Source organism: Coturnix japonica, chromosome 38 (assembly GCF_054131305.1).
Source record: "Coturnix japonica strain WE chromosome 38, WE-NBRP24, whole genome shotgun sequence".
Taxonomy (NCBI): Eukaryota; Metazoa; Chordata; class Aves; order Galliformes; family Phasianidae; genus Coturnix; species Coturnix japonica.
In genome coordinates, this window is record NC_140700.1 from 4,618,407 (window position 1) to 4,636,131 (window position 17,725).

General features: G+C 45.3%; 2 protein-coding genes across 2 annotated transcripts in view; both read left to right on the plus strand.

Moving 5' to 3' along the window:
* The first annotated feature begins 1,078 nt into the window (after window positions 1–1,078).
* Window positions 1,079–16,405, plus strand: LRIG2 (leucine rich repeats and immunoglobulin like domains 2). Its single transcript, XM_015885237.3, has 18 exons — window positions 1,079–1,345; window positions 2,361–2,432; window positions 2,770–2,844; window positions 3,122–3,256; window positions 3,586–3,729; window positions 3,839–3,982; window positions 4,466–4,609; window positions 4,856–4,999; window positions 7,801–7,881; window positions 8,273–8,344; window positions 8,471–8,539; window positions 9,035–9,198; window positions 10,227–10,547; window positions 11,000–11,281; window positions 11,690–12,139; window positions 12,570–12,719; window positions 13,272–13,553; window positions 14,140–16,405. The coding sequence occupies exons 1-18, from the start codon at window positions 1,134–1,136 to the stop codon at window positions 14,367–14,369; spliced, it is 3,171 nt and encodes a 1,056-aa protein (XP_015740723.2). The 5' UTR covers window positions 1,079–1,133; the 3' UTR covers window positions 14,370–16,405.
* A 146-nt stretch (window positions 16,406–16,551) lies between these two features.
* Window positions 16,552–17,725, plus strand: part of MAGI3 (membrane associated guanylate kinase, WW and PDZ domain containing 3) — a 47,119-nt gene continuing 45,945 nt past the window's right edge. The window contains exons 1-2 of the mRNA XM_085527141.1: window positions 16,552–16,683; window positions 17,165–17,255. Of these exons, the coding sequence (XP_085383267.1) occupies window positions 17,201–17,255 (55 nt within the window). The 5' untranslated portion in view covers window positions 16,552–16,683; window positions 17,165–17,200. The remainder of the gene's footprint in view (window positions 16,684–17,164; window positions 17,256–17,725) is intronic.

A 17,725-nucleotide genomic window follows, 5' to 3' on the forward strand; every position in this document is an offset into this window, starting at 1 on the left:
TTGATATTATTCGTGATGGTGCAGACAAAGGCTCACGGAAGGCAATGCCCTGGCAGGGCAGCACCTCCCATGTGGTAGAAGCAGTTGGGCCACAGCAAGGTGGTCATCAGAGGGCAGGGAGGGATGTGATGGGCTGGAGAGCACAGCATGGTGTGCCAGGGGTGCACAGCAATGGGGAGGGATGCTCCTCCTGCTGCTGCCTGTGCCAAGGGGGTGTTTGGTGGGAGAACTCCCTGCTCTACCACCATGTGCAGGAGGCAGAGCTGCTCCTCCACCTGCAGTGACATTCACAGCTCATGTGTGATGGCATTTTACCTCCCGCTGTGGACTTTGCCCTGCTCTGATGTTGCTGTGCTCCTTGGACCCTGTGCTGGCCCCAGCAGCTCCCATGGCCACGGGCAGGACCCCGGGGGGGAGAGGAGGAGGAGGAGGAGGCCCTGGAGAGTGTGACGTGGGGCTGACGGGATGTTTGCAAGGTCAGCATCCATCAAAGCTCATCCCCCACCAAACAGGGCAGCACTGCAGGTGAACAGCCCAGAAACACTCGTAAAATCATATCAGGGATGGGATTTAACGGGCAAGGGATATGATTTAATGGGCAAGGGATATGATTTAATGGGCAAGGGATATGATTAAACGGGGAAGGGACATGATTGAACTGGGAAGGGATATGATTGAACTGGGAAGGGATATGATTTAACAGGCGAGGGATATGATTGAACTGGGAACCTGATGGTTGGACTGGATGATCTTTTAGGTCTTTTCCAACCTTGATCATTGTGTGATTCTGTAGAATCTGGGGCATTCATTCTTATGTTCTGGAAGAGCTGAATAAAACAAGGACTTTCACAACATTAATTTCCAAGGTTTGTGCTTTATCAGTCAATTAATGACAGCATTCACTAGATAAACCTCAATCTCTTGCTAATTGCTCAGCAGTCACAAGGTTGCAGTGCAGCTCATGCTCCCATTACAGCCATGCTGACCATGCTCTGGCGCCCCCTAGCGGTCACAGCGGCGCGGTGCAGGCCGTGCCCCGTTGTATCCCCGCCTCTCTCCGCTCTCACGCCGACGTGGTGACGTAGCGCGGCGGTGCCGTGCGTGCGGTGCGGGCCGCTCCGCGCTGTGCGGGGATGCGGGGTGCGGGGCCGGGCGGAGCGGCCGCCCGCGGGGCGCTGCTGTTGTTACCGCTCGTAACGGCGCTGTGGGTGCGGGCGGACAACGTCCAGCCTTGTGTCCCGCCTTGCTCGTGCCGCCGCGGCCTGTTGGATTGCAGCCGGCAGCGCCTGAACAACGGGCCGGGCCTGAGGAGGATCCCGCCGCTGCCCGACGGCATCACGGCGCTGTGAGTGAGCGGGGCGGGGCCGGGAGGGAGATAGGCCGAGGGGGAGGCCCACAGGGTGAGGCCTAACGGGGCTGTGGGCAGCACTGTGCTAAGGGGTGAAGGAGGCTGAGATCAGCGGGACCCTCAGTGCTGGGGGGTGGGGTGGGGGGTGCTGTGATGGGTGCTGGGTGCTGGGCTGGGTGCTGGGTGCTGAGTGATGGGTTCTGGGTGCTGGGTTCTGGGTGCTGTGCTGAGTGATGTGCTGGGTGATGTGCTGGGTTCTGGGTGCTGTGCTGAGTGATGTGCTGGGTTCTGGGTGCTGTGCTCGGTGCTGGGTGCTGTGCTGGGTTCTGGGTGCTGTGCTGGGTTCTGGGTGCTGTGCTGGGTTCTGGGTGCTGTGCTGGGTTCTGGGTGCTGTGCTCGGTGCTGGGTGCTGTGCTCGGTGCTGGGTGCTGTGCTCGGTGCTGGGTGCTGTGCTCGGTGCTGGGTGCTGTGCTCGGTGCTGGGTGCTGTGCTCAGTGCTGGGTGCTGTGCTGGGCTCTGCTGGCACTGAGCAGCATTATGCAATCCCACATCTGCTGCAAACAACAGCTCAGTGCGTTCTCTGTTGTGGCTTTCAGGATTTTGGCACGTGGAGGGAGTTGTGGGGGGGGGGAATTCTTCTTTCATTCTGACAGCTGTAATGGTGCTGAATCGCAGCGAGCTGTGATGCTTCAAAGCTGTTTAATGTTAATCAAAGCATGTTTCTTTCTCACATCACAAAGTCCCAGATGTATTTCCCCCCCACTGCTGCCATTTCACCCGTATCCGAGGACTGAGGTGCCCCCTTTCTCATAACTAACAAACTGCTTGCAGTGATGCTGGCACTTTGCTTTGGTTGCCAGCAAAGCACCTTTGGAGCACATTGTCTTTCACAGGCAGCTGTGAAAGAGGAGTTGGATGCCTCACAAACATGGTTTACAGCTTTTCGGTTGCATGAAGTACACGGTTTTTCTTATTTCCTGCACCCAGAATAACCTTTCTCTCTGTTCTCCAGGGATTTAAGCCATAATCACATCTTGTCATCCAACTGGAGCATGGATTTATCTGCTCACACGCTGCAAGAAGTGTAAGTGTTGTTCACAATTATGAACCCACTGCCTTATTGTAATCAGTGCTGCATACCGAGATAACTGGTCTGACTTGCAGAAATATTCAATACCAGTTAATTTAACACGGATGCTTTTGCTGGCAGTGTGTTTTATGTAAAACTGATCTCATAAGAAGAGAACTTTCTCATCATGTGGTGAAAGCTGTGAAGTTCTCGGCATTATTGGTCTGCTTTGTCAGCTGTTGTTTCTGAGATGAAATGGTTAAACGTTTGGCGATAGGCTCTGTGTGTGTGGGAGGGGTTTTACTCCTCTTGGAAGCATCAGTAAAGACTTTGGTTTTTTTTTTGCTTTAAGGAAAATGAATTACAATGAGCTGAGCGAAATTCCATATTTTGGAGACACGACTTCTAATATCACCCTGCTCTCAGTGTAAGTCGCAGCTCGGCTGCTTTTTGCTTGTCTGGCAAGTGGGAGAATTGGAGCAGTGCTTTGGGGAATGGTGAGCACTCTTTAAAGGGGTACAGATCAGGGAGACAGTCAAGTCACCCTGAATTACCAATGGACATACAGCAGGCAGCATTGAAGGGGAGGGGCTGGACCTTAGAATTGCACTTCTCACAAGGAATGGCTTGATTGCAGATCCAGAATGTGGATCTGTTCATACGTCAGGACAGCAAATAACTCATCTCTTGCTGGTGTTTTTCAGGGTGCACAATGCCATTCCAGAAATAAACGCTGAGCAGCTTCAAGTTTACCTTGCATTGGAAAATCTGGATCTGAGTTCCAATCTTATCTCAGAAATTAAAGCTGCTTCTTTTCCACGGATGCAACTGAAGTACCTGTAAGTATGTGCTCTGTTGTGTCTGGGGTTCCTGGCAGTGGTGTTGAACATTTCTGTTTTAATATGGGGTTTGACTTGGCAGGAACAAATGTGCCTGAAATAAAATGCTTTTCATAGCAGTTTGTCTTGCTTTTTCTCAGATAGTACAGAAAACAGTGCAGTCAGAGTACTGGTATATTAACCAGCAGGGATGTGGAATCATTTCAGCTCATTTTATGCAGATCCTTGTTAACGTTGTCTTAACCATAACTAACTGAAGTGTGGGCCTCTGGTTTTGTTCATAGAGTTCTTCTTGTTCTAAAGGGTTTCTTTCCTTCTTTCTCCCTTAGGAATCTGAGTAACAACAGAATCGCCACCCTAGAAGCAGGTTGTCTCGATAACTTATCCAGCTCTCTCATAGTGCTGAAGCTGAACAGAAATAGAATTAGTGTGATTCCACCAAAGATCTTCAAATTGCCTCACGTTCAGTTTCTGTAAGTTGTAGTCTTGAAAGCTCACAAAGATGCTGTGTGTGTTTGTGTTGTTCATGGTGTTCCTGATGATCAGTTATGTTTTAATACTCTGCTGTCCTCTTTCTATAAGGGAACTGAAAAGGAACCGGATTAAAATTGTGGAAAGTCTTACATTCCAAGGCCTGGAGTCCCTAAAATCCTTAAAAATGCAGCGTAATGGGATTAGCAGGCTCATGGATGGAGCATTCTTTGGCCTCAGTAGTATAGAAGAATTGTGAGTACATTCAGTGCTGGAATTTCTCTTCGGGACTTCTGAGGTTTGTGGGGTGGGGGCAGAATCATGTCTTGTTTGGCTTCCCTTCCACTAGGGCTGTGCTGAAACAGCAATGAGCATCGCAGGATATGAGTTTATAGATCTGCATTTTCCCATTGTGTTGCTGTATCTGGTTACTCCAGAGGTGGAAGGATGCTGCCTCTCTATGGCACACAGTGTTAGCAAGAGTGTTTTTTAAAGTCATCTTTTAGAACAGAGTGTAATTTGAGTTTTGCTGGATTGCTGTTGCCTCTGCTGTTATGGTCATTTTCATGTATCCTTTTGTTCATTCTTGGTTTCTATTAAATGAATATAATCTTATATTTCAGGTTCTATAAGGCTTAGTGTTAGTAAATCATTGTGAGATCTGCTAGGTAAACTTTTGGAAATAAATATTTCATTGATTATCTGTTTGGCAAACGTTTTCCTTTCTGTTTTCCTTAGAGAACTGGAACATAATAACTTAACAGAAGTAAACAAGGGCTGGCTGTATGGTCTGCGGACACTGCAACAACTCTTCGTTAGCCAGAATGCCATTAACAAGATCAGCCCAGATGCGTGGGAGTTCTGCCAAAGACTTGCTGAGCTGTAAGCCCTGGGCTGCTTTTCAGTGGGGATTTTGTAATGTTGCAAATAACATATTGGGTAGCACAAATACAGTGAATTGCTGAAGGAAGTACTTGACTTCCTTGCTAAGCCTGTGTATTTTAGTTAATTTTTTTTTAATAAGTCTTCTGTTAGAAATTAATCAGGGTTCAGTACTTAATTGTTGGATGGTGTCATCACAATAAACCCCCTCCACGTGCCTCTGAAGTGCTCGTTCAATGTTTACAGAGACCTGTCATACAACCAGCTAACTCGCCTCAGGGAATCTGCCTTCGTGGGACTTGGTTTGCTGGAGAAACTGAACCTGGGAGACAATCGCATCAGTCACATTGCTGATGGTGTCTTCAGAGGTCTGACAAACCTTCGAACCTTGTGAGTACAGAACGCTTCTAGTAACAGTCTCGTTTTAATGCAGCAAAACTTTTTGGAAGTGAAGATGATGAGCGTTGCTCTCAGCAAGTCTGAAGTCGGTGTTTTGCTGTTCTTGTACGCTGTCCTGCCTTCGGATATGACAGGGCTGATCATCATTTGGTGTTCTGAGATAACAGAACATTGGCATAGCTAACAAACCAACCACTTAATTTTAGTGGTGGTAACGAGCAGTGACTTGATGACCTTGAGTTCTCTGTTGCACATCATACCAGGTGTGAGGAGGTGCTGAAATACCAGCCTGGACCTCTTTATTCCAGGTGTTGTTCTTAGGGTTGGAACCTGCTGGATGCGTGCAGGAGTCTCAGAGCATCATGTAGGAGAGGTATAGAGTTACTTCTTTCCATCAGAGGCACAGCTCTGCATGTGCCAGTGCCTTTGTTACCAGCTGGAGCTGTTGAGCACTGCTGACAGGACCCAAGTATTAATTAACAAAAACCCAAAAACCTTAAGTTGATTCAAACGTTTATGATCATCCTAAGCAAAGATAGTTGAGAAGGGACTGAAAGTTTATAACCCCTCTGTCAGTTCATTAAATAAATGCTTAAATAAGCAAACTTATCAGAGAAATTTATGTAAGCAGTCATATTCTGTTAACCTTCATGCAACCTTTTAATGAAATAATTAGAAGTAATTTCTTAGATTTAGAATAGCATGAAAAAAGAACAAGAGCAGATTAATTAGTTGGTTTCCCGGGCTCCTCAGGGGCGAGGAACAGCTGAAAGAGTGCAGTCTGCTTCAGGCTGGAATTTACAGGACAGCAGCTCCAAGCATTCGTGCCCAACCAAGCAGAAGGAGCAAACTCCTCCACTTACACAATGAGGGGCTTTTCTTTTGGGCAGCTCACTCATTTTACTGGGCAGTTGAAGTAGTGGAGTGTGAAAATACTTCAAACAAGAGATACTGTGCAGCTCTCAGATTGCTTCCATTGTTGCTTGTATATGATTTGTTTCAGTGTTAAGACTGGCATAAGTGCTTGTATGTTCAGCCCCTGCCACCATTCTGCACGGTCGCTTCAGTGACCAAGAACAAACTCAGATCTGTATGTAAAACTCAAGGTAATAAGAGCACAGTAAAATTAAAGGTGTATTGAAGAACAGCACTAAAGTTTGAGAATTTAGAACTTCAAAACATTAATTACTTCTTAATACTCTAACTTGGCATTAATGCCATTCTGGCACTTATAATATAAAATTCTGAAGCAGACCTGGAGAGAATTCAAGGAAATAGTTCAAATCATAAGAATTAGCAACTTGGGAATGCCTTGTTTGGCATGTTACTCATCTAGTCATTTTTCTCATTAGATCGTATCTGTATCCAGTACATTAAACTGAACACATTCCGAAGAGGAAAATGCCTTAATGTCAGCAAGTGCTGAGGCTGTATTGAAGTCCCTGGGGTACATGAATTGTGAAATCACAAGTTCTCTTTTGTTTCGGTCCTAAACTTTAAAGAAACTATTGCAGAAATGACTCCTGCAAGGTGCTAAGGACGAGGCCTCTGTTCAAAGTGAGAAAGTGTGAAACCTCTGACAACATCCTGGAGTCTGACCCTGGTCTCTTCCAGGACGTTAACCTACACATTTACAGCCTCACCCAGGGGAATGTAGGCACTGCCTTTGCCACCCTTAGCACAAGGAAAGTAGTGTTATACACACAATTGGAAGCATAGTTAGCTTTCTGTGTCATGACTTCTTTGGAAGGTCCATCTTGCTGAGGCATGTAATGATACCTAGTGAGGTGCACTGTAGACTTTTTCATCTCTTTATCTTCCTTTAAACACATCTGTCTGCAAATTCTTCAGTGCACGGTGGTTTTAAGGCACAAAACCTTGGCTTTATCAGTAGAAACTCTTTGCTCAGTCCATGCCATTCTGGCTGAAAATACTGAATTTATTTCACCTTCTCTTTAAAAAGCATTTAATCCTTCCAGGACTTTACTGCTCTCTTGCTTCTACTGCTTAGACCGCACTGTTCAGTGTGAAGGGCAGAAGAGCTGTGCAGAGATCAAACAGAAATCCCATTAGCTTGTAACAAGATTTGTGAGCAGAATATCAACTTCAGTCTGGAAATCTACTACTTTGTGCCTGGCAACCTTGCTCCATAACCTGCATGTAATCTCCTGATATGCTAATGCTGCTATAAGCCTGTTACTGAGGGAGGTTGATGCTGCAAGTGTGTTGGTTAACTCACTTGCATGAACCAACTTGCTGCAGGAGCCTCTCCCAGCTCCTGGTAAATAGTCCATCACGTGAGTGCTGCTCGTCAGGCTGGGTCTTTCCTTAAATACCACATCAAGAAATCATGCTTCAGTATTCATCTGTGGTTCTGTATGAGGCATTGATCTTTGACACATCTATTTTTCCTCTCATCTCTGATTTGAGTGTTCTTCATCTTACAAACATAGTTCTATAAAAGTTCTGAGACCTTCCAGGTGACGCTGTCCCATAGAACCATAGAATACCTCAGGCTGGAAGGGACCCCTGAGAATCATCATGTCTGACTCCAGGCTCCACACAGGGCTGCCTAAAAATTTAAACATGTGTCTTAAGAGCGTTTTCCAAACGCTTCTTGACCTCCAGCAGGATTGGTGCTGTGACCACTTTCCTGGGGAGCCTGTTCCAGTGTCTGACCCAGAACACCTTTCCCAGGCACATATAACAGTAAGTTTTCTTCCATAGCTAAGCACTAGCAGTGGTCATGATGATGTTGCAAGGTTTGTAAGAAGGCTTTTCTGCTCCTGCAGGGACTTGGGGAACAATGAGATCTCCTGGGCCATAGAAGATGCAAACGAAGCGTTTGTGGGACTCAGCAGGCTGGATAAACTGTATGTATTACAGAGCATCAGAGCGACAGTGCTTCAGAAGCAGACAAAAGAAGGGAATGCAAAATACAGAGTAATTGTGAATGGCATGAGGCAGCATAATAGTGCAGTCTCAGAAGCTATTGTGGCTGTGGCAGATTGGTATTAGGAGCTTCTTGTTCCCTCCCAAGAACTGTTCTGTTTTACTGGTTTAATTTTCTTCAGGCCCATCTCAAAGATAGAAAAATGGTATCCTTAAGAAAGTTAGTTGAGCCTTAAATGACTGAATGCTATTTTTTGAGCTTAAACTCTTCTAGAAAACCTTTGTTAAACATCACAGGGAGCCTCTTTGAGGTCTTATTTATGAGCTCACCTTGAGATTGACTGCTTTCTGGGCTTGGTACTTGTGTTGCAGAGTCTTGCAAGGAAATCAGATTAAATCAATTACGAAGAAAGCGTTCTCTGGTCTTGAAGGACTTGAGCATCTGTAAGTACTTTGCTCTGTAGAACTCCTGGTTGTTTATTGCTTTCAATCTTGTGTTCTCTCTCAAATTTCCAGTAATTTAAGTGAAGGTAACGTGAAGTCATTCCTATCCATTGTTGTTCTTTGCAGAGATTTAAGCAACAACGCAGTGATGTCCATCCAAGAAAATGCGTTTGCCCAGGCTCAACTAAAGGAGCTGTAAGTTCATGACAGTTCTTTACAGTTCTTACAGTTCTTACTTTTGTAAAGAACCCATCAGCAGCTTATCAGAACATACATTTTGTCATCTCCATTTTCAGGCTAGGGAAAGACCTTAAAATTCACAGCTAGACAGAAGATTTTAGATGCTGAGTAGATGCTTAAGCTGCTGTAGAGCCTGTTGTTGTCTTCAGACATGTGAAGTATGGTAACATGAAGTGACCTTCACACCCAAGACTAATCCCAGTGTAACACAGCTGTCTCTATGAGATAAAGTCTCTGAATATCATATAATCTGTTTTGAAACTGTTATCTGGTTAGCGTTGGCCATATGGACTGTTAGTCTGCAAGGTCTGCTAGTCTGAGGAAGGTGAGGGGAAGCACGTTTACATGTGAGCATAAAGGAATGTTGTAAATCTTACAATTTTAGAAGCATATATAGTGTGTGAGATGCACAACCTTTAATCACACTTGCATTTTGCCTTGTTTCTGCAGGATTTTGAACACTAGCAGCTTGCTCTGTGATTGCCAGCTGAAGTGGCTGCCACAGTGGCTCACTGACAGTCACTTACAGCAGGCTGTGAACGTCAGCTGTGCTCACCCTGAGTGGTTAGCAGGGCAAAGCCTGTTCAGTGTGGACCCCGATGACTTTGTCTGCGGTTTGTATTTTTAATCACTTTTGGCATCAAAACGTAGTAATACAGATCTGTGCAGGTATCTATTGCAACCAGACTGCAGCACTGCTGGAGGTGCTTGGTCTGTGTAATTCTATGAGACTGCTTTGTTTTTCATTTAGGTTACTGTTTAAAAGCTGTTTATTTCCATTTCTCTTGTGTGTGAATGCCTTTTGCTTTAGAAGAGGTATTTGGCTCTTGTTTGCTCATTTCCATACCAGCAAGGCTAGGATCGTTAATGCTCTGACATCTTTTCTGATGCTCAGAATCTGTAACATTTATCTGGTCTCTGTGCTGCCACAGTTTCAGACATAAGCCTGTTTATTTCTGTAACCAAACTGTGAAATGGAAAACTGAGAGGCTGCCCACGGTAATGTGTGAAGTCTGCAGCAGTGCTGAAAGTAGTCTGCTATTCTGTTATCCAAAGGAGTAGTCTAACAAGTGTTGCTTTTGCATACATAATTGCTTTTAATTGTTTTGGTGGTAAAGGATGCAATAATCACCATGTAGGCACAAACATCTGCTTCTCCATTCTGACATTACCAACGCTGTGACATTACCAACGGATGTCTGTGCTGTAATAAGAGGTGTCAAAATAACTGTTCAAATGAGACAGTGTAAACTTCTTGCAGTGCTTTGTGTTTGTATTAAAGGCTTTTCAGGATATTTAAACTACCTGGAAATAAATCTGCTCCTCGTGAACTAACCCAGCTCTTAGCTGAGCATGTAATCTAAATAGGGCGAGTTCCAAAAGGTTGTAGAAAGAAAAGGGCTCTGCTCAGGAGCGTGATTCTGCACGGATTGTTCTCAGTTCTTCTGCACTCCTACATGTGATTCTAATCCTCTTCCACAGCTTGATTTCCAAATAAAAACAGTTAAATACCTGCCTCTCAAGCAGGACGTCTGTTCCTGCAGCTTTCATTCTGCTTACTCAGTCTTTTGGGAGAGTTTTCTTGCAATATTAATTACATGTGCAAGAGGAAAGTAGCTAATCTTGCTGCTTTTATTTTCAGATAACTTCCCTAAACCACAGATACGAGTACATCCTGAGACCACGATCGCTCTGCGTGGCATGAATGTGACTCTGACCTGCACTGCTGTGAGCAGCAGTGATTCGCCCATGTCCACTGCCTGGCGTAAGGACAGCGAAGTGCTGTATGATGCAGAGGTTGAGAATTTTGCCAGGTATCAGCAGCAGAGTGGTGAGGTAGTTGAGTACACCACTGTCCTGCACCTTTTCAATGTGAATTTCACTGATGAAGGAAAATATCAGTGCATTGTCACCAATCACTTTGGCTCCAACTATTCCGACAAAGCCAAGCTGACTGTTAATGGTAAGTGATAATGGTGATGTAGGAGAAACATCTTATGTTAAAAGTGGAATGAGTCTGATTCTGACACTTCCTTTTTTATTTGTAAGATCTATTAGGATTCCTTAGTTCCCAATTAGAGCAGGTCCAAAGTAGCTGTGCCGTGATGCCTTGCAGGAATTAGATATATCAAATTCCTTTCAATAAAGCAGGAAAGAAGTAATGTTGTTAGTAGAAGGCTTTCTGTTCACTTTTGAAAAGGAGCAGGTATGAAAGCATGGGAGATCATAGCTCAATTAGTTGTTGATCTGACTGAGTGGGAATAGAAGTCTCTTAACTAAAAGCTCCCTCTGCTGTCCCTTCATTAACTGGGCACACTCCTTTAGCTAGAGGAGATTCAATAGGAAAAAAAAATAGCTTGTGGTATTCCCTCTGGCACTGAAAATAGTGAAACTTTAATGTCTCTCTTGATCCAGAGCTGCCTTCCTTCCTGAAAACCCCCATGGATCTTACAATCCGCACTGGTGCTATGGCCCGACTGGAGTGTGCTGCTGAGGGCCACCCCACTCCTCAGATCTCCTGGCAGAAAGATGGAGGCACAGATTTTCCTGCTGCACGAGAGAGGAGGATGCACGTCATGCCTGAGGATGATGTGTTCTTTATTGCAAACGTGAAAATAGAAGACATGGGCATCTATAGCTGTATGGCACAAAACGCTGCTGGTGGTTTGTCAGCAAATGCTACACTGACTGTATTGGGTAAGAGACATGCTCATTTCTGCTGGCATGGATCATTTAATTTAACTTGTATAGCTTAGTAGCTGGTTTAACTCCTGCAGAAAGAGGTTAAAATATGAAGAAAATAGTTTCTTCTACCTCTGGCTGTAGTTGGTATTCTATAATAAGGAAAAAGAAGGCTGGTTTTTGCCCCGATGGCTGCACCACAAACAGCCCTGTCCACCAAACCTGAAATTTAAACATGCTGCCTCTGGAACATCTCAAACTGCTCGTCAGGGGTTGGGGGTGTTTGGATGCTGAATCCTGTGCTTCATTGCTCTAGTTTGCATTCAGGTTGTAAGGCTAGATTTTTATATTGTGGAATACACAGTGGGGTTGCACTGTGAAGTTATCTTACAGTTGTTCTGTTTGTTTTCTCCACTGCCACAGAAACTCCTTCCTTTATTAGGCCCTTGGAAGACAGAACAGTAACCAGAGGTGAAACTGCTGTCCTGCAGTGCATAGCTGGTGGCAGCCCTGCCCCTCGCCTCAATTGGACTAAAGATGATGGACCTTTGGCAGTCACAGAGCGGCATTTTTTTGCTGCAGCCAATCAGCTCCTCATCATCGTGGATGCTGGGCTGGAGGATGCTGGAAAATACACGTGCATTATGTCCAACACGCTGGGCACTGAGCGTGGGCACATTTACCTAAATGTGCTGGCTTCCCCCAACTGCGATTCTTCCCAGAGTGGCATTGTCCATGAGGAGGATGGTTGGACAACAGTAGGAGTTGTGATTATTGTCGTGGTTTGCTGCGTTGTGGGGACTTCTCTGGTATGGGTTATAGTGATCTACCACATGAGGAGGAAGGGTGAGGATTACAGCATCACTAACACAGGTAGGATACCACAACGATGTGCTTCAGTCACGTTTTCAGTCCAAAACACAATTTCTGGTTGAATAGGATGAAAGGTTCTCAGATTTCCTTTTCAGTCCCTTAAGGGATTTGCTCAGATTCACCTTTCAGGTGAAGAGGCGAGTGTAGATTGATTGATTGATGAGATGTCAGCAGTGTATTTTATTTCTTACCCACTGAATTTGTTCTGCATTGAGGGTAAGCACAAAAAGTTTGGGAATGAATCCTTGAATTAAGTTACAGATGTCTTTAGGACCTGAAATAGTGTGTATGAATATCTGTTGGGGCCCCATTCATTTTGAACCAGCTGTGTGGGTTTTTCATCAACGAGTTAAAGATAACAGTATGTATGTGTTTTTGTTAACGTGGGGACTGAGCTCTTAACATTATCAGTGTCGATTCTGCCTTGCAGAGGAGATGAACCTACCTGCTGACATTCCCAGTTATTTATCCTCCCAAGGAACGCTGTCAGAGCCTCAGGAAGGATACAGTAACTCAGAGGCAGGAAGCCATCAGCAGCTCATGCCTCCAGCCAGTAGCTACGTGCACAAAGGCACAGATGGTAAGCAATGTCCTCACGTGTACTGCTTGCATTCAGCAGGATGCCACTGCACCCTCTAGTCCTCGTGGCTGGCAGCAGTGTTGCACAATGTAGGGCAGTGCTGCATGTTAACATCAAAGGTGACTTTCCTCAGAGAAGAATTGAGGTTGGTCATAAAGCATCCATTGAATGTTTTGAGTTTGAAGAAGTTTTTCTTCTAGTATTTGCATTCTGTGATCAAAGCTGCTGCACTCTTTGCAGGTAGTGCAATCTTTGGTCCGATAATAACTGGGTTCACATCTGCTCTGAGTGCTTTTGCATATAGATGTCGTGACTGCCATCCTTCACTACCCAGAGTAGTGCAGTTGCCTCCAAAGGTTTCTTGATTCAGGGTTTGTGATCTGCCCAGCAAGGCTGCATTGCCATTAGAGAGCTCAGTTCAATATCGAGTGGAGTTTTGTGCTGCTCCTTTGGTATCTCGAAAGTCAAGGATCATTCTAAGCCATGGAAGTTAATGCAAATGAAGCATTCTTGTTCTCTTTGAGAGCAATTTATTTCCTTCCCATTGCTCAGGTGGCACAGCACCATTGGTGATCTGCTCTGACTGTTACGACAACGCAAACATCTACTCCAGGACACGGGAGTACTGTCCCTATACCTATATCACAGAAGAGGACCCCCTGGATCAAACTCTCCCTAACCTCATGGTGCAAATGCCAAAGGAAACATACCCAGCACACACCCAGCATGAAACCAATGCTCTTGATAACGTTTTTGGAGACAGAGACATGTCTGTCTTCCTTACCAGTCACGACAGAATAAGTGAGAAGAAAATCTCTTCCCAACAGATGAATGGTGAGTGTGTCCTTTTCCCTCCCGATAGTTTGTATTTGCTGTTATTGCTGACCTTCCTTGTACTGCCTTTCACTGTTGGTTCACTGCTAATTCTACAAACTCCATAGAATGTGGAGTAGTTCATCTGCTAATGTACTACTTGTTAGCAGAGCTAGTCCCCAATTTGCATTTAGTACTCAAGAGTTGGAAAGGATGATGTTACGAAAGCCGTATTTCTTAGTGTACAAGCTCTCTTAGAGCTTGTGCTATATGATCCCTTCCACGTCTGTTAGCCCACATTCTCAGAACTCAGTCTGTTCGAGCTGGGCTGAGTTTCAAATAGCTCCAAAAGGATTATTTTTGTCACTATTCGTTTTGTGTGGACTTTTTTTCCAGCTGGCCTTTTTAAGAATTCACACCATAACTGTATGTTGTTTTAGGGTTGCTGTAAGAAATATTGCTGAAATGAGAGCGTGTCCTGCAAAGGGTGCTCTCAAAACCAGAGTAGCCTCAGAAGGAGGTTGTTGCCAAACAGCACAATTCAGAAAATCTAGAGTTTATTTATGATGAACCCAATCCTGTTCATCTTCTGTTGTTTCTCTTTCAGAACCCTTTCAGCTTCCCTTATGGGCACTAAACAAAGACCTGGCTCTCTCCCACTCCCACTTTCTGCATCAGCAGTCAGCTCGTGAGGCCCCGCGACCTCTTCGAACTGAGGGTATCATTGACAGCGAGCGGGAGCAAGCTGCTTCCCCCAGACCCTTCCACAGGTTACGTGAGCATAACTTTGATTTTAATAGGACACGGAACATTCGTGACTATAGTGAAACCACGTAGGGCACGAGAATGAAGTCTTGGAAGCAAATCCGTATCAGCTGACTCATATTTACTACCTCAGGACTAACCTCTAGGCCAAAGATGCTTTAGAACGTGTATCTGCAATTCCAGGCTGCCTGGGCTGAGGCAGACCCCATAGCAGGAGGTGGCACTACCCTTTTTGCTTGGATTCCTGTGTGCTGGAAGGTGGGACAGAACACACAGTGATTAATGATTAGCACTACAACATGGATTTCCTGACGTTGGGAACAGCCTTTGTGTTGGTGCATGCTTTGAAAACCTCTCAAGAATGCATAGCTATTTCACACCACATTGTCTGCTTGAAAACAAATGTTCAGGGCCTCCTCATGGAATTCCCCAGTAATTGTAAGCATAAAACTCTTGGCCAGCTTTTTGTTCCTCGGTCTGTTGGCAGACATTCGTTACCAGTCTCACTTTGGGGTTGTTTTTCCCCTGTGAAAAAACAAACTCTAGTTGTAAATAAAGTTGCATTTATAAATATTTTGTACACACTAAGCATAGAAATGCCTTGGCTGTATGTAAATATATTTTTTATTATGCCAAAGTATGTATTATACTGTTGGTCTGACAGCTGCATATCAAGCCATAATTTGTTCTGTGGGATGGAAAGCTCGTTTCTGAAGGGATAAAGACTTTGTTTTGGGCAGAAGTGAATTTACTGTTATAGGTACGTTGTAAAACTGTGATACTGATGAATTTCATTGTTACATACAACTATGTGCATTGAGCTTGGCTGACCTGCCTGCGAGCTGATCTGTTTTGTGAGCAGAATTCCAAGTCTGACTGCTTTATGTGGCAAGTCCTTAAGTTTCTATGTTAGGCAGCCTGTCTTTTCCAGTAGAGCATCAAGCCCAGCAGGCCCTGCACTAACAGTGCTAACCTGCTCCAGCCTCCAGTGTTATTCAGCTTCCCAGAAGCGTGTAAGTATTTGACGGGTGAGCTATTAAACAGTGCAGGGCAGAACCACTATTGAAAATCCAGCCCTTGCTGAGAGAAATGGGAAAGTGCAACAACTTCCCTGGTTACAGGGGGGTATGCCTGGCAAGATGAGGAGGGACATCACAAAGACTTGTTCTGAAATGTTGTTGTTCTGGGAAAGCAGATCTCTGTGTACAAGATGTTGTGGTCCCAGCAGTGATGGGCTTTTAGAACCCATTTTTGTTCAGAGCTTGTTGTGCTTTTCATTGCCTGAAGAGCTCAGGGCTTTCTCAGTCACTGCTCTGTGTTTTCCATGCTGTGGGCTGTGTATTGCAGTGAGAGCAGCTGCGTGGTGTATTTTTATACAGACAAAAACCTTTCTGGAGCAGCCCAAGCGAGGTTTGTTGGGATTCCCACTGCTCTGTTCATAGATGTTGTGTGTGACTCAGGTATCAGACATAAAACCACAGCTGAAACTTTGGATGCTGGTTAACTGACTGACACAGGTTGATGTTGGTGTGTATGAGGAGCACCCAGAGGTGTTCTTAATGCACAGCTCGGCACTATGACCAAGTTCAAGCAAGATGTGGTTAACTTTGTGCTGTCTGCAGCAGAACGAGCTGAAGCCTGAGCTCTGAAATACATTTAGGAGTTAAAGCTGCACTGATTTCTAGAAGAACTGACCTATAAAAGCTGCCGTTGTGAATTAGGACATCCTTTCAAGTGGAACCTCTGAAGTCCATAAGCTAAATGTAAATAGCTGAAGCTTGCAGGTAGGCAAACACCTCACAGTACTTAGCATTGTGGAAAACACTTCCTAGGAAAGCCTGCATATCAGGTGTCTCTTCCTAAGCCTTTCCTCTGTGATGTACAGACAGTGCAGTGGCCGTTCTGTTCTCAGTAAACACAGTTTCTCCAACCAATGCCAAAGTACTCATGGCAGGGAATGGGGGGGCAAGGTGATCAAAGCTGCTCTGCTTCCCTGCTGCAATGTCCTGCTATTTTTTTCTCACATAAGAATGTATATTTTGTATAGCATGTGTAATATATGTCTGTCTATTGTAATATACATTCAATAAAATGCTATATACACTGAGTATCTATCGTCGCTCTCATTAGTTTGCACATTAAATAATGCATTCTTATTGAACGAGATTTAATTTTCGTAGGGAAGAAAACAAAGTCAACTTCATAAGTCACTTTCAAATGGGATTCTGATCTTCTTGCTGTGAATGTTACACCAGTCCTTTGCTGTACTGATGGGAAGATCACCTGGCATTAAGCCTGGCTCATGCGTTAACTGGCACACAAGGCAAAATGGTCCAGCCCCTCCTCAGAGAGTTGCCCACCGGCTGCCATACTTCTACAAGCTGCTGTAAGTACTTCATTCATTCCTTCAAATACCTTCCCCTATTTCTGCCACTAATTCTGTGCTGGTTCATGTTCTGACCATCACCTTGGCAGTTCCTGCCCTCTTTTTGGTATGTTTTACCATTTTATCTTGGCAGCAGCTGCTCAATGCCTGCCAGCCCTGCTCCCCCAGGCAGAGCAGCATCACCTTTGTAGGACCTTCACTGCAGCAACCACAAAGCAGAGTTGGCTGTATGCAAATATGAGATAATACCATGTTCCTTTGCTTTTCCAGCAGGAGTTAAAGGGCTGCCCTTTCACTGCTTAGAGGCTCTGGGCTTTGCATGCATGCTGACCTGAGTTCCTCACTGCTCAGCTCTTACAGGGCACTGAGCACAGCTGCCTGCCCACTCAGCAGCTGTGAAGGGGTGCTGATGTTTATAAATTCACATCCCCCACAGATCAGCTCTTTGCACGCTCCTGTTTTCAACCCACTATCATTGCAGGAGGACCACACTGGTGCTGCGAGGCTGCAGGGAGCAATGGGACCCCGCCTGTCCTGGGATCAACAGGAAAAACCAGCTGTCACCTATCCGGGTGAGTTCAGCCCTCCCAGGTTCACTGTGCACATCCCAGCCCTGGCGCGGTGTCAGAGAACCAGCAGCTATTGAAGATAAGATCATGAATAGTTAATGCTCTCAGTTACCCAAGCATATTTAAAAATTAACACTGCAGCCTGGCTGAGATGAGATGGGGAAAAAAAAAAAACCAAAACACAACAAAATCTGGGTCATCAAAGAGAGGGGAAAAACGAAAAACAATCACATCTACCCTTGGGCTTTGCTAGTGACTGAGTTTTCGTGGAAGATCCCATCCCTTCCTTGCTCTCCCTCTGCACTTTGCAGTGCAGCAGCTCCCATCCTGGCCCTGCGGTGCTCCCAGCACAGCTCTGCCTTCCTGCAGTCAGGAGGTCAATGTGGGTGTTAAGGAAAGCTTCTGCACCGGGGGTGGGCACAGCACAGGGCAGTTCCCTGCTTCCCATCCTGCAGCTGGACCTGCTGTGTTGG